Source organism: Canis lupus, chromosome 10 (assembly GCF_011100685.1).
Source record: "Canis lupus familiaris isolate Mischka breed German Shepherd chromosome 10, alternate assembly UU_Cfam_GSD_1.0, whole genome shotgun sequence".
NCBI lineage: Eukaryota > Metazoa > Chordata > Mammalia > Carnivora > Canidae > Canis > Canis lupus.
In genome coordinates this window covers 21,316,274-21,342,787 of record NC_049231.1, presented here as the reverse complement: position 1 = coordinate 21,342,787, position 26,514 = coordinate 21,316,274, and the positions used below count along the sequence as shown (strand labels likewise).

The 26,514-nt window shown below is 41.2% G+C and overlaps 1 protein-coding gene across 3 annotated transcripts in view; it reads left to right on the top strand.

The window, feature by feature from the left end:
• The window catches only part of ATXN10 (ataxin 10), a 163,542-nt gene that overhangs the window by 45,735 nt on the left and 91,293 nt on the right, over positions 1–26,514 (top strand). For all 3 annotated transcript variants that reach the window (XM_038550220.1, XM_038550221.1, XM_038550222.1), the window contains exons 6-7: positions 10,582–10,662; positions 18,200–18,365. In XM_038550220.1, the coding sequence (XP_038406148.1) occupies positions 10,582–10,662; positions 18,200–18,365 (247 nt within the window). The remainder of the gene's footprint in view (positions 1–10,581; positions 10,663–18,199; positions 18,366–26,514) is intronic.

Sequence of the window (26,514 nt, the reverse complement as noted above, 5' to 3'; positions counted from 1 at the left end):
TTGTAAAAATCACCAAAAATGATTTTTTGTCATGTTCCTTTCTTTCCCTTAGGATCTATTTTTATGCATGTTTTCACGTAGTGGTCACCGTGTTCAGGGCATAAGTTGTGTATCCTGGTGGGGAGCCTTGAGCTGCCAGCAGTGCATTTGCATTCCAAAAGCGAGGTATCAGCTTTCTTAGTTTGGGTCTCTTTAAGTGTAAACTTTGTTATTCTATTGAAATTATACCTGATTTTTAAATTATTTATATTTCTGAACGTTTATTTGTATTTGAATTACGATTTGCACGCAAACACAAGTTGGTGCATGAAAACATCCTGATACTGCGCTTGACTTAGATTACCTGCCTCTGGATGCTGATGTTTTGTAAGCAGGGTGGATGAATCATTAGCGTCTGCTTACTTAGAAAAAATTTTTATAGCCGAATTCTGTTGCTTTCGTTAAGTATCTTAGATCTGCGTGTTAGCCACCAGTAATCTAGCAGCATGGAGTAAAGGGCATAAGATGAAATCCAATTCAGAATAGCTCAAGTTAGAGTTCTCAGAGGTCAGGAGGTGAAGTAGCCAGGAAAAGGAATGGGAAGTCCTGGGAGTAGCTGATGTCTTCCACCACACATCACTGACACCAGTTTGTGTGAGAGGAACTCTGCATTTGCTAAGCAAAATCACATCATGAAATACAGGTGTACAGAGATATTTATTGCAGGTTTGGTTCCAGATGCTGGAGCAAAGTGAGTCAAATGAAATTTTCGGTTTCCTAGTGCATGTAAAAGCTACATTTACACTATAGTGCGATTTAGTAAGTGTGCAATAGCATTATCTCTTATAAAAACAGTGTACATACCTTAATTTATAAACACTTTATTGCTAAAAAATGCTAACCATCATCTGAGCTTTCACTGAATGATAATCACTGATCACAGATCATAAAAAATTATAATAATAAAATTTGAAATATTGTGAGAATTACCAGAGTGTGACCAGAGACATGAAGTGAGCAAATGTTAGACAACTGGTGCTGAGAGACTTGCAGATACAGGCTTGCCGCAATCCTTCATTTTGTAAAGGACACATTACCTGCTTAGCACAGTAAAGCACGATAAAATGAGTTGTGCCAGCATCCAGAGGCTTCTGACAAAATTGTTGCTTTTTACTGTTAAATATGAACCCATCTCTGAAAATTAGAGAGCACCCACTCTTTGCCCTCCCACCTGCTAACATTATGGGATAGATGAAAAAAAGTACAAAACTGCATGGTGTTAGAATTCATGGGTTTGGTGTCTTTTCTTGGAAAAGGACAAATGTAAGGTTTCAATAACCAGGCCTTTTTGTTTAGGTACACCAGAAACACAGGAAAAGTGTGGGCGCATTTGAATTATTGGGATAATGTCCTTCTAAAAATGTTTGCTCCTTTTGTTTGTAGGTGTGAAAGATGTTTTCATGCTCTTAGATAACCCGAGATGAATCCAAGGGTTGGGTTTGGGCGTTTGAATTCATCTAAATCCCACAGCCCAGAGAAGGTGCCTTGGAGATCCTGGCTGGCTGTAATGTCTTTTTCAGAGATTATAACTCATTTGTTTTCTAGTAGAATTTTCTGCCTTACGTTACTCACATTCAAGCCCCAGAAGCTGTTATTTACCTGTCAGATAGGAGATAGTTACTTTTTAGTTGCTCTGTGCGCTTTGTCTAGATTGCCGTAGGAAGCAGCTGTGGGTTGGATTTCCCAGAAATCGGAACAAATAGGAGAGCATTCATTATCTGGAGCATGTCTAAATCAGATTCTTCATTTCATTAGTGAGGTGTAAAAAACATTTTTTAGGTTTTCACAGTTACCGAAATCTATTTCATTCGTAAGTGTAGCATTGATATTGTATGCTTATATGGAAATGGAAATAATAAATGGCTCTCATTTGAAAAAGTTTTCCCTAAAACCTTGACTTTAGGAATACCTCTGTTTACCAACGGCATACTGATCTTTTATTTTTTTTTAACGTATGTTCCTTGAAACTTAGAGATCGCTTTTGGCACTTTCTACATGGCATAGAAACCCTGCGCTGCAGATAATAATTAATCTGTCTGTAACTGTTCACATGCTTTAATACCAGTGATAAATGAGGAAGTTTGAGAGAAAGGAGGAGATGGAAAGAAAGACCTTCATGCATTTTGGGTTTTAGCCAGTATGGAAAATGATGTAAAAATGTGGTCAGTGCTTTGGCATCAACAGCTTGATTTGTGAATGTTAGCTTTTCTGTAATCACATTTAAATGATGAATTTTAAGATTAGACTCAGGAGTTTTGCCTCTGACGGCCTGCATGAGTCAGTTTTGGCACCAGAAACAGAAAGTAGTAGCTGAAGCAAGCCTGTGACCCTTGTGCACACAGAGGGACAGAATTCAACATGTGTGTGTGCGTGAGTGTGCGTGTGAGAGAAATTCAGGACTTAGCAAAAGTATCACATTTCTAGGTTTTCTTTTTGTAAAATAAATCTGTTTCTCTGTTGCCCCTTCTACTCCACTTTCTGCCTTTGCTAGAATATATTTGTGACACTCCCCCAAGACCATTTGTTCTATTTTCCATAAAGTTTGGAGTGTTATTTGAATCTTACGGTCTCTGGATGTCCTTGTGGCATTTTAGGTTTCAGATTAGTGGGACCCCACCTCCCTCACACAGTACTGCCACAGAATTTCTGAATTTACAGACATAGTTGTTCTGCAAAAGAATTTAATCACAAATTTAAAGTCTGTAACTTAGAAAACATTGAATGTGATTGGGTCTCATCTTCGTCTTTGGTTTCCCTTGAGCAGATGTTTGGTGAGAAAGTAAATGCAGTGAATTCTGAGTGAAAGTTGAGAATTTTACTTGTAACTTTATGCAGTATGCTGGGATAGAGAATATATTATTTTTAAAAAGGCAATTTCAGCAACTAACACAACCTTACCCATAATTGACAGTCATGCACTTACCACTTTCCAGTTGCAAAAAAAAATCTCTCCCTCCTGCTGGCATCTCATACTCATTGCTTTGTGTGTGTATTTGCCATATTCTACACTAATTGTTATGCCATAAGGTGATGTAGCAAAAAATTCCAGTTGTTTGTATGGATGTTCATACAGAATGCTTTCTTCTGCCTCTTGCTTAAATTGAATGTGACAGTTACTCTTGTCTTCCAAACAGTTACAGTAAAAGTGCCCCTGTCTTCATTCACTAGTGGAATTTCCTCTTATTGAGTGAAGAAAAGAATGGAAAGGGCACCTGGCTGGCTCAGTTGGTGGAGTGTGCAACTTGATCTCGGGGTTGTAGGTTTGAGCCTCATGTTGGGTGTGGAGGTTACCTAAAGATAAAATCTTTTTTTTTTTTTTTTTTTTGATAAAATCTTTAACAAGAAAAAAACATGGAGGAATTTATTTTATCCTTGACCATTTTGAACTAAAGTCACAAGAAGAACCAGACCCTGAGTTCTCCTGAAATTTTTTTTCCAGAAGGACTACTTGAGCAAAGGGCAGCATTTTCAGGGAACAGTCTATAAAGGGGAACATTTTTCAGGGAAACCATTGAAGTCAGAGATGGAGGATTCATCTTGACTTTTGGATAGCTGACCGGCCTTCCCAGGACACTCAACCTTTGTGGGCCTCTTGCCATATGTTCTTTTTTCTCCATTGAAGGGAGTGGTTTTAGATTAGATGTTTTCAGGCTTTTGACCTTCATGTTCATGTGTTTAAAGGCATTTTGGAAACTCACTGGAGTTGTTGGTTTGGCATGAGGAGTGTTGGCTAACAACACTGTCTATCTTGCTGTCGCTCTGAGCCATACAATGGTGGTACTTCTTCCACCCTCTTGTATTTAGCATCATGGGAAGATGTCATTCTTGCCCTTGACTCTGATGGCTTTCTGTTTTAATAGTTTTTGGTTAAAGCCAGTGAGCCAGTATTCAGCTTTGGTGACTTTTAAAGCATATAGTTTTATATTTGACTGGTAGCCCAGTGAGTATGTGCTTGATGTCATTGCCACCCAGTACTTACCTGAGTAACCCAAGAACTCAAAGAAAATCTGAGAAATGAACAGTCCATCTGTGCCTCTGTAGGAACCCATCAAAGTTTTTCTTAGGTTGACCTGCTGAACTGAGTTCCCATGTGTGTCTCGCTGGTTTGGGTGGGGCCTGGCTTATGGGAGCAGTACTGAAGCAGCTTTGCTCTGACTTATTTCAAATCTGCCACAAGGATGCTGTGGCAAGGGGGCCCCCGTGGCACAGGATGAGGGACTTTGGGCTCCATGCAAGGAATAATTGCCCTTTTCCTGAGGATCTGATATGCTTTTCTCTTGGAGAACTTGGGAGTTTAACACCCCTCCTACTCTGTGCAGGCTTGTTGGAAACTCAAAAAACTTACCGATGCTCACTTTAAACATTATCTATTTAATTAAGTCACTGGTCATTGATTGAGTGGCACATTTGAAATGTGCCAAATACTGTTCACAGCACGGGAGATTCAAAATTAAGACATTATGTTTTAGGGAGAGACAGATAATGAACAGCCCTTGCAAATAAACATGTAACATGCCAGATGAATGCTTCGAAGAAAAATACACACTGTGTTTTGTATACGGAGTTATTCCTTAGAGCAATGCTTGGCTCACAGTAAATGGGATATAGTATTTGCTATTTTATTAGTAGTAATTTAAATATGATTGGAGGGGGGATAGACCCTGTGAAGAAAACCAAGAAGATCATTTGGTCTTGATGGAGTACTCCAGTGGAGTAAGGGGGCCTAGAGGGGCTGGGTGCTACTTTGGAATTGGAAGATCAAGGAGACCTTTGCTGAGGTTGTGGCCTTTGAGCTGAGAAGACACTCGCCAGCCTGTGGGTAAAGGCAGAGACAGGTTGGGAAGAACATGGAGCAGCGAACACCCAGAGTGCAAAGAACCCCCAGCAGAGGCCTCTGTTGCAGGACAGGGGGACCAGGGTGGTTTCAGCATAATGGATGGGACATGCAGTCTGGTCGGGGGGTGGGGGGGGTGGGGGTGGTACTAGAGGCCAGTTACATTGGGCTTTGTAAACCAGGAAGAGGTGGTTGGTCTTCTTCTCTGTGCCATGGGTGCCATGGAGGTAATTGGAGAGTTCTGAGCAGTGTGTGTACAGACATGGTTTGCTTGCATTTATCTATTTGGATTTATTCTTTTTTTTTTTTTTTTTTGAGTGAGAGAGAGAGAGAGAGAGAATGCATGCCTGTGTGTGCATGAGTGTGGGAATGGCGGAGGGAGAGGGAGAGAGAGAAACTCAAGCAGACTCCCTGCCGAGTGCAGAGCCTGACATGGGACTCCATCCCATGACCCCGAGATCATGACCTGAGCCAAAACCAAGAGGCCTAACTGACTGAGCCCCCCAGGCGCCCTCTGGTTTTCATTTTAAAAGATCCCTCTGGCCACTAGGTGGAGACCGAGCTGTAGGGGAGGGAGAGGGCCGAATGGAGGCAGCTGTAGTCCAGGTAAGAGGCATGGGCAGCTTGGATGCTGGGGCAGCGATGGAGGTGAAGAGACACATGCAGAATGATTGTTCTCTGCTGGGAGAGCCAGTGAGGCTTCATGCAGGATGGGGTGTGTGGGGTGAGATTGGGAGAGGAAAGGCAGGGGCACAGGCTGGGTTCTGGGCTTGTTGGCTGGTGGGTGGTTGAGTGGCAGTGGGGAGATCAAGAGTTCTGTTCCGGCCGTGTTGAATTTAAGATGCCCACTCTGCATCTAACCGGAGACATCGTGGAGTGCAGCCAGCATGGAAGTTCCAGAAGATGGGGCATAGGGTGCTGTGAAATCCTGTAGCTGGGAGTTTGCGTGGTGTGGGGCTGTGGGGTTGGGGTGGGGGGGACCCTTCAGAGAAAGGGAGGCTGAAACTCTGGGTTAAGGGTGGCTTGTATCAGGAGCAGGCATGGCATTGACCCGGTTGTGGGGGAGGGGTGTCCTGGCAGCGTGTGTAGTCTGTGACCTCATCTGTGTGCATGGTCTCTGCAGGAAGTGGTTAAGGACTGCATTTTAGGGATCAGACTTTAGGTGACTTGAATTACTGTGTTACTGCATTGCAGTGACAGGGACATGAAGTGACTTCATCTTCTCTTTGTGTTTTTCTTTATCTGAGAAGAGACTCAGATTTATTATTAAGCTGTTTTAGAGAAACAGAAATAACTTCTGGTAAGATAGAGCATACCTGAGTTCTCCACTGTCTCTGCCTTTCTTCCTGGGAAGTCAAGCTGCCAAGGACACCAGATGAAGTCCCACTAAGAGATGGCCATGCTTTCACTCCTTAGCACGGTGTCTGTGAGGCAGAAATAAATTTGAGATGAATTTTCTAGCATATACTTAAATACATGTTTAATTCCTTGATAGTACTTTCATATAGTTCAAGTATCAGAAAGTGTAGTTTCCCTTCCAGCCACCCCCTTAGTTCCTCCAGCCCTAGCCCCTAGACAGGTGACCTGCTTGCTCTTGTCAACACTCTGTTGAGCCTTCTGGTTTTTTAAATTTGTATATATATATAATATATATATATAATATAATATATATATATTATAAAATATTATTTATAGAGATTGTGTGAGCAGGGAAAGGGGTAGGAGAGAGAGAGAGAGAGAGAGAGAGAATGAATCTCAAGCAGACTCAATGCTGAGTGTAGAGTCCAATATGGGGCTCAATCCCAGGACCCCAAGATTATGACCTGAGCCTAAATACAAGAGTCAGGTGCTTAACTAACTGAGCCACCCAGGCATTCCTGAGCCTCTTGCTTTTTTAACCAAATATTTTCAGGATCTTTTCCATATAAATATATAAAGAACTTTATCTTTTATGTTTCACTATATGAATATATTGCGATTTATTTAAACAATCCCTTCTTGGTGAAATTTAGGTTCCCAGTGTTCCATAACTATGGAATGGGGCAGGGAACAGCCTTGTTCATATGTGTCATACTGCACATGAGCAGGTATTACTGTCCAATAAAACAGCCTTGTTCATATGTGTCATACTGCACATGAACAGGTATTACTGTCCAATAACTCGTAAGGTCAATCGCTAGGTCAAAGGGAACATGCTTTTTTATGGTTTAGCAAACACTGCCAAGTAGTCCTTCATAGCTGTTGGACTATTATATACTCCTCTTGGTGATTTACAAGGACCTGGTTTCCTCCATCACTGCTAACGGAGTACCATCCGAGTGTTGGAGTTGCCAGTCCTGCCACCATTTAAAATGGTATCATTATAGACTTTTATTTTCTATTTTTCTTGTTAAGGGGTTGAGGATCATTTTATATGTTGAAGAGCCTGTTTTTCTTATATGTATGTTTCATTTTCTTTACCCATTTTTCCATTTGGATGTCAGTCTTATCCTTCTTTATAGGTAGGCTTATTTTCTAAATTGGGGCCAGTGGTCCTTTGTGTAAAATAAAATGCAAATATTTTCTCTTACTTCTTTGTCTTTTGCCTTTTCATGTGGCTTTTTTTATAGATATAAATTTTTGATGTTTTAGTAACTGAAGTTGTCAGTCTTCCTTATGTGCTGTAGATTTCTGGTAATAGCTATAAAGGTCTTTGGTCTACTAAGGCTTTCATCCAGTATTGTATCATTTCCGTTTTGAGATCTCAGAACATCTTCATGGAGTGATGTCGTAGAGTGTTATCTCAACACTTGTAAAATCCACTTTCCAGCTGCATGTGTAATGTTCACCAAGAGCGACCGCAGTCTGTGCTATAAAAAAGTCTCAGTAAATATATGAAAAGGATCAAAAATATAGAGTATGTGGTCTCTGACCGCACTGTACATTAGAAAACCATAATCAGATGATACCAAGAAAACATTCCAAGTTTTTAGAAATTAGCTCATTTAAATAATTAGTTTGTCAAAGAAGAAATCACAGGGCAAATTAGCCTTTTGAACTGAAGGATAATGAAGATACAGAATTTGTAGGATAAAGCAATGCTTGGAGGGAAATTTATAGCTTTAAAAGTTTCTAGAAGAAAAGAAGAAAGGTCTGAAAGCAGTGACCTTTGTGAAAGTTCTACTTAGTAAAGACTGACAAGAGCACAGAACCACCTGAGTCGGCAGGAAGAAGGAAATGATACGGAATCAGGGCTGCGAACAGTGACCCAGGAAACAAATCGATAGAAAAAATTAACCAAGGCAAGATGGGCTCTTTAACATCAGCAAAATTGATCAGAAAGAGAGGACACTGACTGGTGTCATGGAGGAGGGTGTGGTCATCATGGAGCCTTGGCTCAGGGACACAAGAGCCCACCGTGGGGGCCCAGTATCATTGCAAGATGGAAGCTTTCCATCCTGAATCTCTCTAAACCTCATCATATTTTCCTGGTATAGCTCCCTGAGTTCATGGCTGTCCTGTTTTCCAAATCCTTATCACCTGTAATTTGAAGGTTTTTTTTTTTTTTTTAGTATTTTATTTTTGAGAGACACAGAGTATGAGTAGGGGGAGGGGCAGAGGGAGAGAGAGAAGCAGACGCCTTGTGAAACAAGGAGCCCGATGCAGGACTCAGTCCTAAGACCCTGGGATTGTACCCGGAGCCCAAGGCGGATGCTTCACCGACCTAGCCACCCAGGTGCCCCTGTCACCTGTAATTTGAATGCTGTCCCCTCCCCCTTCAGTGAGGGACTCACAAAACCCTTCTCCAGCTTCCTGAGCCTCCTGCCATGGCCCTCTGGTTAGATCAGCTTTGTTATTTCTCTGATTCACAAAGTATGTGTATTGCCCCTAAGACATTTTTGTCTAATTCTTTATTTGTGTGCAGGCCTTTCTCCACTGTTAGCATTTTGGAATATAGATAGTGACCTAGGTCCCAGCACAGTTTTGGAATATTGTACTTTTTAAAATCCTTTTTATTTATTATTATTTATTTGTGTTATGGGAGAAAGTGAGTGAGTGCTGGGGGCAGGCAGGAGAAGGAGAGAGAGAGAGAGAGAATCTTAAGCAGGCTCCATGCCCATGTGGAGTCTGTTACAGGGCTCGATCCTACAACCCTGAGATCATGACCTGTGTTGAAATCAAGAGTCCGATGTTCAACCGACTGAGCCACCAAGGTGTCCTGGAACATTGCATTTTTGAATGGATGTGTGTCTGGGAAAATGTTTTGAGCTCCAGAAAGCTGAATCATGAATGAGCTTTAGGATCACTTTTGTGTACCTGGCTTAAAATGCATGAATTTCTGTTGTTGCAGTTTGATGACCTTCCTAAACTGGTATGAAAATGGAGAATTTTGATTATATCCATTATTACTAGAAATATTTTATTTTTATTTTAAAAATTTTATCTATTTGAGAGAGAGAGAGCTCTAGCGCCTCGGGGAGGGGTAGAGGCAGAGGGAGAAGCAGACTCCCTAGTGAGCAGGGAACCCTATGTGGGACTCGATCCCAGGACCCCAAGATTATGACCTGTCCTAAAAGGCAGACGCTTCACTGACTGAGCCACCCAAGGGCCCCACTAGAAATATTTTATTAAATTTTTAAAAAAGATTTTTATTTATTCATGTGAGACCCAGAGAGAGGCAGAGACACAGGCAGAGGGAGAAGCAGGCTCCATGCAGGGAGCCTGATGCGGGACCAGATCCCAGGACCCCAGGATTATACCCCAGGCCGAAGGCAGGTGCTAAATCACTGAGCCACCCAGAGATCCCCCCTAGAAATATTTTATATCAAAGTGCTAATCAGTTATTTTGAGGGTTGTGAAAGAAATAGGACACATTTAGATTTTGTTTTTATATGAGTGACAATGTGTTGTGGTAGTTAATATGCTTCATTTGGTTATCATACTGAAATACATACTTTCATTATATTTTTTGTTAAGTGGTTAAATAAACTGTGTCCATAAATACATTTAATGCTTTACAGTCTTACTGCTATAACCTTGGTTATAAACAGTATATTCTTTAGTTCTTAAGATTGCAGATGCCCTCTGGCCAATATGATTCAGAATTAATTAATAATACTATTCAATCTTTTTAGTTGTCACAGTGGTACTTTGAAGAAGTAGGCTTATAATCTTTGCCTCAGGGTTTCCATAAGTTGATCTCTGAGTTGAGATGAGTGCATTGCTTGACAATGAGGATGTTTTCTTGGTAACTCGAGAGCTCTTACAGACAAGGCAATCAAGCCAGTGTGCATTACCAGTTTGTTGGCATGTGTTTAAATAAAACGTGGGACATGTCCATTTCTCCAGTTAATTTTAGCACTTAACCTTCTGAGTAAACTGTGTAATATGGTTTCTGTTTATACCTGAACTTGTAGCTAAATTTCATTTTATAGTTAAAATGGAACTTAGACCTATAGTAAGCCCTTCCCTCCAGTTGACAAGTTTGAATCATTTCAATAAATTTTTCCAAAGTAAAATTGGAGAAACCTATTTTGAGGGTTTCTATTTTCTTTTAGCCGCTAATGGAAAAGTGGTATGTGAACCTCTTAAAACATTTTAAGATTACAACATATCAAAAGTTCGATAAAAAGAAGTACTTTTATGTGTAAAATGCCCATAAAGTAGATAAGGCCATGTCCATTTTACTGTGTTTCTAGTAACCACACTTTCTCCTCCTTTTTTCTTAGGTTCTTGATTATTACAGACCATTTTCTGAAAAGCCCGGAATTGGTGAAAGCCATGTATGCCAAAATGAGCAATCAAGAAAGGTAACCCCAAAAACCAGTGTGGTTTTGAGTATTTAGCATTCCATACAGAGTATCCTGTACACATGACTGAAAAACTATGTGGTTTCTTAGTTGGCACAGAATCTCTAAATACATGTTTCTGTGTCAGTAATGGTTTTAAATTGGTTGGTTAACATTACAGCTTAGCCACAACAGGCGATGATTTACGTGGGGCTGCACGATCCAGGTTGGCGCCATTATTCAGTAAAGGCAAACTCAGAAACGTTAAGAACAAAATGTTATACTTGTTCTTTGATTACTGTGTGTTATATTTGTGTATTTGAAATGTGCTCCTGTGTTCACATCACTGGTGTAATGATTTGGGACATAATCCACTCACGTTTCTAGATTTCCCATAGGTATTTCATACAAAGAATGGACTGGTCCATGATCTCCCTGCTACTATAGTGGGAAAAGCAGTGCCCTTGGAGCACGGAGACCGTGGCTCCCTGCCTCCTCATGGTGGTAATTCTTTATGTGACCATAGCCAGGCTTTTTACCTTGTTCGGATTCAGTTTCTCGGCCTGTAAAATTAGAGGATGGAAGGAGATGATTCACCGTACTCTGGATGACTCCAATAGCACATGTGTTCTAGCCTTATTGGAAATGTTGCCTCAGGAAAAATAAAACTTACTTAGAAATCACAGATCTAATGATCAAAAACTTTAAAAAATGTTAATCTTTTGATTGTAGTCACAATTTTTATAATTGCTGTGGTTTTGAAATTCCTATGTATTTGGCTTCCAACAATTAAGCTTTTACACTCCTTTGTAGTCTCGTTAAGTGGTATTTCTTCTTTAATATCTTTAACGAAAAGGAAGGTTCCTGCTTTTAAAGTCAGTTTAAAGGCCATGTTTATGAATCCAGTGCCCCTCCCACCCCATGCATACTTCAGTTGCAGAAAAAGAAGTATTTGTAGTTTTTTTTTTTACCTAAAATGAGTGACACGAAGGAGGGTGTTGTCAATTAGGAAATTACTTTGCAGTAAGGAATACCTGAACGCAAGGAGAATGATACATGGTTGAATTGTATTTTTAATATTCAGTTTTATAATTTCCATATTCCTGTTGAAGGATCAGTTTTTAAACTCCATTATGTAACCAAATGAGGCTGCCAGACTAAACAGTTTCCCTTTTTATTTAGTAAAAAGTTGTAGCCACTGCCCCCCTTCATGGAGCAGCTGCTCATGTGCCACTGCCGGTCTTCTTTTCCTTCCACAGGAGAAGTGCTTTCATTTCCTTGCATCATTTGCTGTACCCCGTAGTATGTCACACATCAGCATGCAGATGTGTGTGCCATGGAGCTGGCGACCTCATGAGGGCACGGACTTCTCTTTTTCTTCTGGGGTGGCCACGTTTCCCAGACAGTGTTTGGCACGTCACAGGGGCCAGTAAAAGTTGTTTAGATGAAAACACACAGGAAATGAATAAATTTTCTTACCAGTTAGTATGCTGACTCCTGTAATGGCATCTGCTGAGGGGGGAAGCTCAGAGTCCTCAAGTCCCTTTCTGCTTGTCACCCCCCAGGTCCACGACCTTGCTGTGGGCACCAGCTTGAGTCCCCTGAGCTCACCCTCTTCACAGCTTTGCTTTTACCCTCACATCATCCTTGACTAGACTTTGGCTGTGCCCATCTTTCAGCGTCGTGGATAATGTATCTGTAACACACAAAATGCACCATTTTCATCATGTTGAAGTGTGCATGTTGAAGTGTACACTGACACTGTTGTGCGGCCAGCCTGCAGAACTTCATCAAAACTGAAACTGTCGGGATCCCTGGGTGGCGCAGCAGTTTAGCACCTGCCTTTGGCCCAGGCCGCGATCCTGGAGACCTGGGATCGAGTCCCACGTCGGGCTCCCAGTGCATGGAGCCTGCTTCTCCCTCTGCCCATGTCTCTGCCTCTCTCTCTCTCTCTCTTTCTCTCTCTGTGTGACTATCATAAATAAATAAAAATTAAAAAAAAAAAAAGAAACTGAAACTGTCCTCACTTAAGCAGCTCCCTGATCCCCTACCCCCTGCCTCGGCAGCCACTGCCCCCTCTATGATTTCAGTGGCTCTGAGCACCTCATGGAAGTGGGATTGTGCAGTCTTTGTCCTTTTGTGACTGGCTTGCTTCCCTGAACATAGTGTCCTCAAGGTTCATCCACGTCGTAGCATGTGTCAGAACATCCTTACTTTTTAAGGCTGAATCCTATTCAATTGTGTGCATGGGCCACATTTAGTTTATCCGCTTACCTGTTGAGAGACACTTGAGTTGCTTCCCCCTTTCAGCTCTTGTGAGTCAGGCTGCCACGAACATGAATGGGCAGTAGCCAAAGTCTCATTCAGATATCTGTGTTTCCCTTTTCTGTTAGCTGCTCTATTGCCAGCACGGATTGCACCCTGCCATTTTAGTGGCCTGTTACAGGACGCGGTGAAATCCTGGGGTGTGGTGGGTAAGGCCTTTTATAATGTAGCTTCATCTCCAACCCCTTCCCTCTTCTCCCTGTCACCACATTATGGTGACACGGAACTTCTTACATTTCTTCCTTTCCCTGTAATCTCATGGTTTTGCATGTGTCCTTTTCTCTGCCTGGAGCGCCCCGGCCACCACCTTGCCCTCTGGTGAATGTGCACCTGACCCTTGAGCAACACAGGTGTGAACTGTGCAGGTACACTTATATGCTGATTTTTAAAATAAGTATAGTCCTGTAAATGTATTTCCTCTTCCTTATAATTTTCTTTTTTTTTTTCAAAGATTTTATGTATTTTAGAGAGAGGCTATGCATGCATGCATATACTAACGCATGCACGTGGGAGCAGGGGTAGGGGCAGAGGGAAAGAGGGAACCTCAAGCAGACTTTGTGCTGAGCACAGAGCCTGATATGGGACTAGATCTCCTATTCCCAGGATCATGACCTGAGCTGAAACCAAGAGTTAGACGTTTAACTGATTAAGCCATCTGGGACCTCTGTTCTTATGATTTTCTTAACATTCTCTTCTCTTTAGCTTACTTTATTGTAAGAGCACACTATATAATACATATGACATCCAAAATACATGTTAATCAATTTATATTAATGGTAAGACTTTTGGTCAACAGGTAGGCTATTAGTAGTTAAGTTTTCAGGGACTCAGAAAGGATAACATGGAGTTTTGACTGCGTGGTGGGGATGAGTGCCCCAGCCTCTGTGGTGTTCAAGGGTCAGTGAATACTCATGCTTTTAGGCCCTGATCAGAGCTTGTTTGAGCTTTGTGTGGTGACTGGAGGGCCTGCGGGCTCACTGCTGATGGTGTCTGTGCTGGTGTGTGTGTGTGGGGGGGGGGGCGGGGGGGTGCTCAACAAGAGCACTCAGTCTCCAGTCCAGCAGCACTCTTGGGTTCCCTGTTGACTCCTTTTCAGGAAATAATGGGTAATTCTGTGTTCAAAGTTGTATGTTCTTCACAGATTAATGGGATCAGAAAGATTAGAGTTTTTCTCAGCAGGGACATGCAATGAATTAACTTCTTTCCTATGCATCTGGAATGGTGCTGTGTGCCTTGTTTGTGAGAACTGAAAACATATTCTGTGTTTTGTGGTTCAGATGAGGAACTTCAGTAGAGAACCCTGTGGAGACACTGCAGTGCTTCCATTTGGAATGCCCGGGCTGTGGCCCCAACTGCTGACTTAGAATGTCCACTTGGATTAGAGGCTGCCAGATTTAAAAACGCTTGAGGGTCAGTCAGTGAAGCAGGGCGTGTGTTCATTAAGTGTCTGTTGGCAGCCCCTGGAGCATCATGGTGACAGTATGGGTGGCTCTGGAGGGAAAGTGCTGGGAAGTATCACCGTTCATTGACTCCATACTACTTGGTGAGAAGTTTTGGAAATGAATCAAAATCAGTCCACATGGTTGGTGCAGCAGAAATGAGAGTCTGCATCTCTACAATTTTCTGGTCTTCCTTTCCATTGAATTGTGGTATTAGTAGATGAAACTAGCTGCTCTTGGGAAACACCTGGATAGTTTTCAGGCGTATAATCTGTATAGCAGAGTAATGAACAGCAGAGGTAGTTGTGTCGCTCACTGCTTTGGGTACGTTACCTGTACCTGTGGAACTCTGCTTCATGTGTAGAGTAAGGATAACTACAGTAGCCACCCCGGGAAACTGCCGTAACTGATTGAAAGAGATGATGAAGCGCACCGTGCCCAGCGTGTGATTCTCATTCGGTAAATGAGTTGCTGCTTCTGCTTCTGCTACTGGTTACTGCCACCCGCCACCCCACTCCTGCCCCCATTACCACCACTGCTCTTACTCCTGCTGCTCTGCATGGCTTACCTTGGCTTTTCCCCCAGGTATCATCTTCCAGCCACTTCCATTTCATCTTCCCGTGGTGCTCCTGCTGTCTGCCACGCTGGGGTCAGAGGTTCTGTAGGTTAGGTGTCTGCCTGGGTTACAGAGGTAGCTGGGGTTGTATTTGAACTCTGTCTGTCTGATGCCAAAGTCAGTGATCCTCCCCACAACACAAGAATTCATCTCTAATTTATTAAAGGACTAGTGAGATGAATTCAGCCACGGCTTTGAGCCTGTGTCTTGGTTAAGCTTGTCCAGGTTAATGATAATTTTGGCCTTTGTGGGCACACCATTCAACAAATTGTGTATGTGGAAGAGTTCAAATGTAAACTCCTGGTTTGTTGGAGCCGTCAGTCCTTAATTTGAATTACATTTTATCTCTAGAGTTAGAGAATAATATTTCATGCCTTGCTTACAAAACTTGCCCACTCACGCGCGTCCCCTGTCTTCTTTGCCCCTCCAGTCCTCCTGTAACAAACTTAACCCATTTCAGGATGGTGCAGGTGTGGCTAAATTATAATTGAAATTGTAGCCTACATTCATTTAAGTATAACTTTCAAATATAAATTTTGCTATAGAATTTTTTCCTCAAAGTCTTTCACGTGTGTGTATATATATATAAATATGTATTGCTATTTTATGAAATATATATATATACACACACAGCAATATATATATGTAGCTTTTTTTTTTTTAATGAAACAAGAATCCTCATTTTGAGGACAGACTGTGTAACTGACTAATCAGAAATGAATCAGAAAGATTGCTAATGACAACTGGTGGTTGAGAGAGAGTCACAGAAGCTTGAGTCTGAGTTCAGGGGTGTGTCTGGTGAGCCTGAGGCCACCCCGAGTAAGGATTCTGGGATTTAAGGATGCAAGACTTTTCATACTGATGTGACTGTAGACAGCTAGTCCTTGACCTCTATAACTAGGTTTTTGCTTTTCCATCATTCACTTCTGAGTAAATAAATAAAGCAGTGAGTGAGTAGCACTTGTATTCTGTTAACATTTTCAAGGAAGGATTTAGTGTGTTTCCCCCACAATTGGAAGACGTAAAATATTCCACATCATGTCCCATTTTCCTGGATTATGCATTACATTTCAACAGACATATGGTTTCTGGCTTAGAATTGGAGGTGACAAATGTAGTGTACCATTAAAATAAATGATTTTGAAAAAAATTTCCTATTTCAATTGTGTGTCCCACATGTGATTCCTGTATTTGATGAGAAGGATAGTTTTTGAAGGTAGTTAGAAGGAGATGGAGTTAGAGAGTTTGATGGGGAATTCTGGTTGGGACAGCCCCAGATTTTTGGACCCACTCACTAATGGGAGCCACTAAAAGTTTTTATTGATAGATAATACAATAGAAGTAGGATCATTTAAGGAAGTGTAATTTATTGTCAGATAATACTTAAACTTGATTTTGTATTTTTATGTTTTGAACATTCATTCTTTATTTTTCCTTAAAATCACTTACTACTCACCTGCTTAGCTGTCCTGTGGTTAGAATTACATAGTAGAGCGGAGAGGTGTGTCTCCTGAGCAGAGAGAAGTCTGAGGGGTGGATGGCCTCTGATGAGCTTGTAAAGAAGGCCGGGTCTGTGCATACCGTTTCTATCAGCTCCAGCTTCCAGGTGTCCCTCAGAGTGTTCTCTGGGACTCCAGGGCCTTCTGGACAAGCTTGGGTACCACACTGGGCCTACCCTTTCTGTCTCAGACTTCATGCAAGTCCATCACAATCTCTTCCTCTTTTCTCTTTGCCCTGTTTTGAGTAATAGTCCACAAGGTACTAAATGCCCTAAAACCAGAGCTCATGACTTCTCCTACCTAGCAATCATTGCCACACTATCCCAATTTAAAAGGAGTATTTTTAGAGCAGACATTCGGGTTCCTTTTGAATCACACTGAATAGGTGGCCTCCTCCCTGGCGTTCCTGGAACGTTGTCTTGCCTGGGGAAAGCGGAAAGGCTGCTTTATGGACTAAGAGGACCCAGTTCATTTTTAAAATTTCTATGTGCATAAGGAAAAATAAAAATATCCAAAAAATTTTCCTTTACAAGGGGGTGGAGGCATTGATACATCCTCTGCACCTGAGAACAACTGTTTGTTCTTTTGTGCTTAATTGAGGGGATTGTTTGTTTTATTTTGGATTAATAATTGCTGTAAGAAATCTGAGAATTTTAGGAGTCTTGAAAACCATTAAGGTCTGTGTATGATATTGCCAGACTGACGATCATTCCCATCTTTTGGCAAAAATACAGAAGGAGTTTGGTATAGTTTTCTTTCTTTCTTGATGCTTACAGCACTGAACAAATTCTTTGTTTCGTAAGAAATGCTCTGTGCCTACTCTAAGTGTATTTTCCCCATTTGCTGAGCATCTGTGTCCTTTCTGGTTTAGAAGTGAGAGTTGAGACATAAAATCCCAAGTCACAATGTGATTTTGGGAGACATCTTGCTTGGTTCATGCTGGATAGATTGTCCTGTATATGATTCATTTTTTTTCTCAGAGAAGGAAAGAGTTTGTTGAATAGAAATACTTAGGGGATCATTTAAGTGTTGATGCAAAATGGCATGGGTTTGGTCGTCAGATTTATGTTTTTATAAACTAAAATAATGAAACAGTGAGCCTTTACAAGGACAGTGAAGTGAGTGGCCAAGGCCCATGGCCCAGGAGTGAGAGATGGCAGCCTGTGCTTGGATCCCAACATGGCAGCTGGGCGAGCCAGGCGTGTGATCCTGGGCGAGCAAATCAGCCTTACGGAGTCATTTTCACCATGCTTTAGCACAGGCCAGTGACAGTAGCTGCTTTTCAGAGATAATGTGTGCAAAACACTTGTTAGCCCAGTAGTGAACTATGAATAAATGTTAGCTCACCGAACTTCACTATTGTTGTTATAAGTGGATGCGTTATAAAACCTAATGTGACAGCATTTGTGAAATGTTGAATCAAGGGCTCCCAGTAATGGATATGTAAGAGGTACTTGTTTCTGTAGTCAAGTCACATCAAAGAAATCAAGATTTTAAAGATAGATAATTGATGAAGATTAATTTTATTCACAAAAAATGTCTTCCCTAGCTAGACATTATAAACAAAGCAAGAAATTTAAAAATAAAAATATTCTCTTAAAATGTTCTCTATAAATACTTTTAGCATTGTACAGTTTCAGTATTACATATTCATGTAAAACTCTTTTACGTTTTACCAGAGTTACACTGTTGGACCTCATAATAGCGAAGTTAGTCGGGGATGAGCCCCTGACCAAGGATGACATACCTGTGTTTTTGAGCCATGCTGAGTTGATCGCAGGCACTTTTGTGGATCAGTGCAAGATGGTGCTAAAATTGACCTCTGAGCAGCATACTGATGATGAGGTAAGAGGACAGCTCTTGGGTGGGAGAGAGCAGGGAGGTTTTCTAACGCAGCTAGGTCCTCTATGAGAATTCTTTTGTAAAAGCTTTAAAAAATGTTGCATAAGTCACCTGTGGACTGCTGTGGACTGAATGTTTGTGCCCCTCACCTCCAAATCCATATGTTGAGAATCTGATGACGCTAGGAGGCTGGGTCTGTGGGAGGTAAGTAGGTCCTGGAGGTGGAGCCCCCTGAATGGGATTACTGCCCTTACAAAGGAAACCCTGCAAGGATCCCTGGGTCTGTCCACTGCATGAGGACACAAGGAGCAGTCAGCCATCTGCAGCCTGGAGGAGGGCCTTCATCAAACCCAACCATGCCAGCATTCTGATGGGACTTCCAGCCTCCACAACTGTGAGAAATCAGTGTCTATTGTTTCTAAGCCACCCAGTCTGTGGTATTCTGTTACAGTGGCGAGGATGGTATCCTTGTTGTAGAACAGATAAGAAAATACCGATAAGGGAAAACGGTTCCCTTGTTTCTACCCCCCAGAGTTAAGGACTTGAAAACAAACTCTAGTTAACATATTTTTCTAGGCAGATAACATTGAGGGGCACCTGGGTGGCTCAGTGGTTGAACATCTGCCTTCAACTCAGGTCATGATGCCAGGTCCCGGGATCAAGTTCCGCATTGGGCTCCCTGCAGGGAGCCTGCTTCTCCCTCTGCCTGTGTTTTTGCCTCTCTCTGTCTCTCTAATAAAAAAATAAATAAAATCTTAAAAAAAATATCGGATATATGCGTGCATACATGGATACACATGTAAACATATATGTATAAAAATGAAATCAGGCCATGCTTTGGTAAGTTTCTCTTTACTTCTGAATGTAAGTTTTATGAGGGTAGAAGTTTTGACTGTTATGTTCATAGTACTGTGCACACAGTAGGCACTTAGTATTTGCCAAATGAATAAGTAATATGTTGTCAACATCTTTTGAAAAGTCTGTGTAGGGCAGCCCAGGTTGCTCAGCGGTTTAGCGCCGCCTTCGGCCCAGGGTGTGATCCTGGAGACCTGGGATCGAGTTGCGCGTCAGGCTCCCTGCATGGAGCCTGCTTTTCCCTCTGCCTGTGTCTCTGCCTCTCTCTCTCTCTGTCTCTCATGAATAAATAAATAAAAACAAGCTTTAAAAAAGAAAAAGTCTGTGTAGCATTGGAAGTGCAGAATTTGCCATAATTTATTTGTGCAACTGTTTAGTTGGATACTCAGGTTATTTCTCTTTTCTGTAGTTAGAACTATAGATTATGTCTTTGCAGCTAACGTCTTTATACCTTTCCCTAGTGTTAACCCAGGAGTGAAATTGCTGGGTCTATCTAGGTTTGTTTTTGTTTTTGTTTTGTTTTTTATTTATTTTAGATAGAGAGCATAAGCATGCCTGAGAGGGGAAGGGGCAAACAGGGAGAGAGAAACTCAAGCAGAGTCCTCCCTGAACATGGAGGCCAACATGGGGCTAGATCTCAGGACCATGAGGTCATGACCTGAGCCGAAATCTAGAGTCAGACCTTAACTGACTGAGCCAGTCAGTTAGCTAGTCAGGGCACCCAGGTGCCCTGGGGTATATCCAATTGTTTTGGTATGCATTTCTAAATTGCCTTCTCGGAACATTTGTTTCTTACGTTATAGGAGATTCCCGGTCATACACCATCCTGGCTAGCTTTTTTAAGTATTGTTTTGTTTTATTTTTCTCGAGGCCACCCTGGGTCGTTCAGGTCGTTACTAAGAGAGTAGAAGCATTGATACACCCTTAGCACCTGAGAAATTCTGTTTATTTTTACCCATCGCATCTTCCTTACCCATGTCTTAGTGTTAAGAAGGGTTCTTCCTCTGGAGTACTACTCAGCAGTAGAAAGGGATAGGTTTGTGATACAATAGCAGAGATGCATCCCGAACATACCACAGGAAAGCAGCGAGAGTAGAAAATGTATCTCACGATTCCATCTCTGAAATTCTGCAGAAGGTAAAATTTGCTGATGGTAACAAAGCAGATCAGATGTCCCCTGGGGCTGGAGGTGAAGGGGTAGAATTGATTGTGGAGGATATGAGGGTGCGTTCTGGGTCAGAGAACCATGTACAGAATCTCTACTGCATGTCTTTGCTGATGGGAGTGATGGATGGAGAGCGACCCCCTGGGCAGAGGCGTGGGAAGAGCTGGGCAGGGCTGGTCTTCCATAATCCATGAACGTGTCCTGGATCCTATGTGTGATGCCACAAAGCTGTTAACTCCCTTTGTAAATGCAGGCTGTAATTATGACTCCTGCCATGAAAATCGATTTCCCTCTTTGTAAATATACCTTTTTTCAAGGTTACTTTGCTATGGATTTTCCATGCCATGTCCTACATAGCACGTTAGGTCTCATTGACAAAGTTAGTGTTTCAGTTCTCATTTCTGTGGTAGAGGGCAAGTCTTGACTTCCTGGTGCCTTTCCTTGCTGGAGATGGATTTACCTCTGTTTCCAGCAGGAGGAGCAGTGAGCTGTGCTTCAAAAAACTTTTAAAAATTAATTCTCTAGGAGACAGAAAAGGAAGTAAAACTTAGTACTTGTTAAACCACAGTTTTAAACTTTTTCAGGGCACTTGCATTTACAGTATAGACGATTTTGATGTACATGTGTTCTTCTTTAAGTTAGATGTTTTTTAAAAAGCCACGGTAGTTTTGAAGAAGACCTCTAACCTCAGTATTTAAATACATACCACAGACCCAGTGGTGTACTGGAGCTGGCTGTACTGACTTGGGAGAGTCAGCTGTTAAACATTCAGAAATCTGTGAGCTGACTGTTCAACTCTTGGTAGCTTGAAAGCCGCCGTGGTGGGAGTTTTTCTATTATGGAAATCAGCAAAGGCTGTGGATCAGCGCTCTGGGCTCCTGCCTCCTCCTCCTCCCCATGGCCAGCAGACCAGCGAACCTCTGCATATACCCAGTTGTGACGTTCTTAGGACAAGATATCCAGTAAGGTCTTCATAGGGCTGTGACCAAAAAATCGGGGTGAAAACAGTCATTTTTGGGTCATCTGTTTATGTAACTGTTTGGCTTTTAAATCCTGAGGTTTTTTTCATGTCTTCCTTGATGGAAAGTCTTAGATTCTCATGCTCACATACATGTTTCCGACTTTGGTATTTTTTGTGTACTTGTTTCCTGTTTCTGAGACCATTTTTGTTGGTGCTAGCATGCTGTCATCCTGTAGGACTTTGGGTGCCATTCAGCTCCGTTTTGAGCCTTGGCCTTGTTGCTTTTAGTGAGCCTGGCTTTCTTCTGGAAGTTAGATATTATATACATTTTTCTTAGTTTTCTATTTTCTTGTATTCATTTATTAAGAGAGTTATTTTCTTTTCTTTTTTTTTTTTTTAAGATTTATTTATTTATTTATTTATGATAGACATAGAGAGAGAGAGAGAGGCAGAGACACAGGAGCAGGGAGAAGCAGGCTCCACGCCGGGAGCCCGATGCGGGACTTGATCCCGGGACTCCAGGATCGCGCCCTGGGCCAAAGGCAGGCGCCAAACCGCTGAGCCACCCAGGGATTCCCCCTAAGAGAGTTATTTTCAGGTGGTGAATTTTTCATTCTGTTTTATTCCTTGCATTCTCCACATTACATTGCAATATCTGTTCATATAGTAGGTATTTAATAAACATCTGTGGAATAAGAAAGGGTAATCTTTCATTCCACAGATTGATAAGGGATTAAATATTTGTGTTGTACAAATAATACTTGCTTATTAAATTAAAAAAAACTACACTGAAGTCCATGAAACAAAAAGCTCTAAAAAAAGTCCTCATTCCCACCCACCCGTCTTGTTTTCTACAGACATATCAGCATATACTTTTTTTCCTTCTCTGAGTTTTTTGTATGTATACACCCACCTGTTTTTTGTTCCCTCCCTCCCTTTCTCTCTCTCTCTCTCTCTTTCTTTCTCTTTCTCTCTTTCTTTCCCTTTCTTCCTTTCTTCCTTCCTTCCTTCCTTCCTTCCTTCCTTCCTTCCTTTCTTTCTTTCTTTCTTTCTTTCTTTCTTTCTTGCTTCTTCGTTTCTTCATTCATTCCCTCACCTCCCCATCCCTCCCTCCCTCCCTCCCTCCCTCCCTCCCTTCCCTTTCCAGTATTACCTTTTTTAATTCTTCAACTCCTTTTCTCACCTAGACTCTGAAGTATCTCCTTCATCTTTCCATTTTAACACATATGTGCATTTACCTGCTTATTGCTCACAGTTGAGTAGAATTCCACTAGACAGAGGAGACGAGTTTTCTCGTTTGTTCTCCGTCGATGTACACTTGAGTTGTTTCCAGGATTTTCCTAAAACTTTTATAGATAATGCTGTAGCGTGGATATCTTTGCTGTTTTGGACAGGTAAATCTGGAATCATACATACCTGGAAGTTGAATTGCTGTGTCAGTCTGTTTAAAATGTTTAGAAATACTTCTAAATGCCACACTGAAAGAGCATGAGAGTATGTGGGTTTACAGCTTCTCACTAATCTGATTTAATTACCATTTCTCTTTAGCTGTTTTCAGTGTCCAGCATGTTAATTTGCTTTTCATTATTAGGTGACCTTTTAAAACACATTTATTAATGAGCATTTTCAGATAATTAACATTTTTGTCTTATATGCAAAAACTGTTTTCCCCGCATAAGTAATTTTTTGTTTGAATTTATTTATCGTATGCTTAGCCTATTTTTGTTCTTAAGGTAGTCAGGCTTATCAGTTTTATCCTTAGCTTTCTGAAGGTTTGTTTCTTGTTTTTGTTTTTTTACATATTTAGTACATCCATCTCTACTTAGATTGTGGAAATATGCTCTTGTATATTGTGGTTCTTTTGGTACTTGGTCTACATTTTAACTGAATTTATTTTTTAGCAAGGAGTGAAGTAGAGATTCAGATGAATTATTTATGTCTTTCAGTGATCCAGGATTCTATAATTTTTGGTAAAGGACAACTTGGGCATGAACCCTAATTTTCATGTATTGCTAGCGTGTAAGCTTGGAAAAAGTTACTTACCCTCTCTGCTCCTGTTTCTCTGCTTGTCAGATGAATGGTATTTTGATGTAAGCATTTACTATGCTGATTGTTACATATTAGCACTTACTAAATTTTAGCTATTAATTGTTGTGTCAATACCATTTAGTGAATGATCTCATCCTTTCCACTAATTGCAGTGCTGCTTTTGTCATATACTGCATTCCTGTATATTTCCTTTTCTGTGTTTCTGAGATTTTACTGAGTGAACCAGTGAGATACTAAGAGCTATCAAAGAATTCAGAGGGCAGCTCTGAATTGGCTCAGCGGTTTAGCACCGCCTTCAGGCCAGGGTGTGACCCTGGAGACCCAGGATCAAGTCCCACATGGGGCTCCCTGCATGGAGCCTGCTTCTGCCTCTGTCTGTGTCTCTGCCTCTCTCTCTCTCTATCTCTCATGAATAAATAAATAAAATATTAAAAAAAAAAACAAGAATTCAGAAAGCTGTGTGTTTATACGCAATGAAGGAATGCTGGAGTGATCATACCCACAGATGCAAACACTGGTCTGTGCACAAGGCAGTAATTAATTGCATTCCAACCAGGCACAAGTAATCTACATTTCTGTGAACAAGAGTCACTTGCACTATTATCAGTTTTCTACAACTTACAATATTGTGACATAGTTCAAAGACACAAAAGGATAAAGTTAACCCAGACAGATGATCTAGACAGGAGATTAATCTTTTTTTATTTCCCCTCTTCTGCCCACTGCAGAGGCTCATTCCTTTGATGTGCCTGTGTCTGTTTTCCCCAGTGCCTGATTTAATGACTATAGTTGTGTAAGACTTACAAATATTAGAAGAACGTCTCAAGTATTCCTCTTATTTTTTAAGAGAATCATTTTTCTGGCTATTTTTTTATTATTATTTTTCAGATGCTCATTAGAAACATTAAGAAAATGGGATCCCTGGGTGGCGCAGCGGTTTGGCGCCTGCCTTTGGCCCAGGGCCGGATCCGGGAGACCCTGGATCGATTCCCACGTCGGGCTCCCGGTGCATGGAGCCTGCTTCTCTCTGCCTGTGTCTCTGCCTCTCTTTCTCTCTCTGTGACTATCATAAATAAATAAAAATTTAAAAAAAAAATTAAAAAAAAAAAAAAAGAAACATTAAGAAAATGATCCTAATGTTTAAAATTGGGAATGTGTTAGGTAGAGATAGATTACATTTCTTTGGGTTTATTTCAGTTAATATAGAATTTAGGACCTGAAAGAAAAGGTATAGATGATCTCTTCCAAGCTTCCAATTTTATTCTTACCTTCTTATCATGGAATATTTCAAACAGACTAAGAAAAAAAAGTGTACTGAAACCCCATCACCCATATCACCAGCTCTCAGTTTGTCCATGATCCCAACCCAATCTTGCGGCAGCTGCCCTGGATGGAAGCAAAATTCCAACATCTCTCATCAGGGTATTATTTTATACATATCTTTAAAAGGTGAGGAGTCATACACAAGTCAACTACAGTCAGCACACCTAAAAAATTACCAATAAAATTATAACATCAAGTGCATAATACTCAGATTTTTCCCATTATCTAATAATTTTGTTCAAGTTTCTTTGAATCAGGATACAAATAAAGGCTATCTACGTTGCCATTGGTTGTTGTATCTCACATACCCTGTAATGTATATGTTCCCTTTTCTTGCCCCTCTTCTTTTCTTTTTCTTTTTTTCTTTTGCTAGTTCTTTATTGAAGAAACTGGGTTGTTTTACCTGTTGAGTTTTCTAGAATTTGGATTTTGATTTTATCTCCATGGTGGTGTTTAACACATTCCTCTTTTCCTTTTGCATTCCTGTGACATAATTAATTCAAGAGACCTATTCAGATTTGGGTTAGGTTTTTGACTTTTTTTCCAGTAATGTTTTCTTGTTGGTGATCCATGCTTTCATCAAGAGGCATATAATGTCTGGTTGTCTCTTTTGTGATGTTAGCAGTTGTAAATGATTGTTACTTAGATCCCTTCATTCTTTGGGGGTTGCAAAGTGGTGATATTTTTACTTTTATCATTTAGAAACTTCTGATCAATTGCTAGGTTATACAAGGTACATTTTCATTACAAATTTTCAAAATAAGGAGTTGGTTTTGTGGCATCATCCAGAGAGGATGAGTGAATGTTTTGATTTCATCACCATTGTGATGTCATGGTTTTAAAATCACCTGGTTTCTGTTCTGTTCTTTTTTAAAAGATTTATTTATTTATTTTAGAGAAAGAGCAAGAGAGGATGTAGACTCCCTGCTGAGTGTAGAGCCTGATGCAGGGCTCGATCCCAGGACCCTGAGGTCATGACCTGAACTGAAACCAAGGGTAGGACGCTTAACCAACTGAGCCACCCAGGCACCCCTAAAACCACTTGATTTATTTTCAGTCCATTTTAGCTGTAATTCTTCCTAGTGTTCTAATGTGCCATTGCTGGCCAGTGGAATCCTCTTCAGGTTGCTTCTGATTCCTTTTGACATGATCTTGATAATCTCTGATAGCGTCTTTGCTATCTGGTATGACAAGGTATCCAGGATCATCTGACACATATTCTGCTCCAGATCTACAACCAATCAGCCACTTCTTGAAGGGGGAATGGCATTCTGGGCAACTGCCTATTAACAAGAGAGAGTGCTGATGCTGCACAATGTCCACGGGTTTGCTCTAGTCTTTTGAATGTGGCTCAGATATTTCCCCTAATTTGTTAAGGAGCAAGTGAAAGCTAGAGTAAATTTAAAGGTACAAGGCATTAAAAATGTGTGTTGTGAGGCGCCTGGGTGGCACAGTTGGTTGAGCATCTGACTCTTGATTTTTGGCTCAGGTCATGACCTCAGGTTCGTGAGATCGAGCCCTATGCCGGGTTCCATGCTCAGTGCAGAGTCGGCTTGGGATTCTCTCCCTCTCCCTCTGCCCCCACCCCAATAAATAAATAACCAGTTCTTTAAAAAAAAAAAAAAAAAAAAAATTTATGTTGTTTCTTGTTTCTTTTTTCTTTTATTATTTATTTATTTATGGTGCAAAATGTTGGTTTTATTAAAGCTCGGGGACAGGACCCGTGGGCAGGAAGAGTTGCTGCCCTGGGCTTATGAGGGGTGGCTGGTGATATACCTGCAGACTTGGGGGAGGTAAGG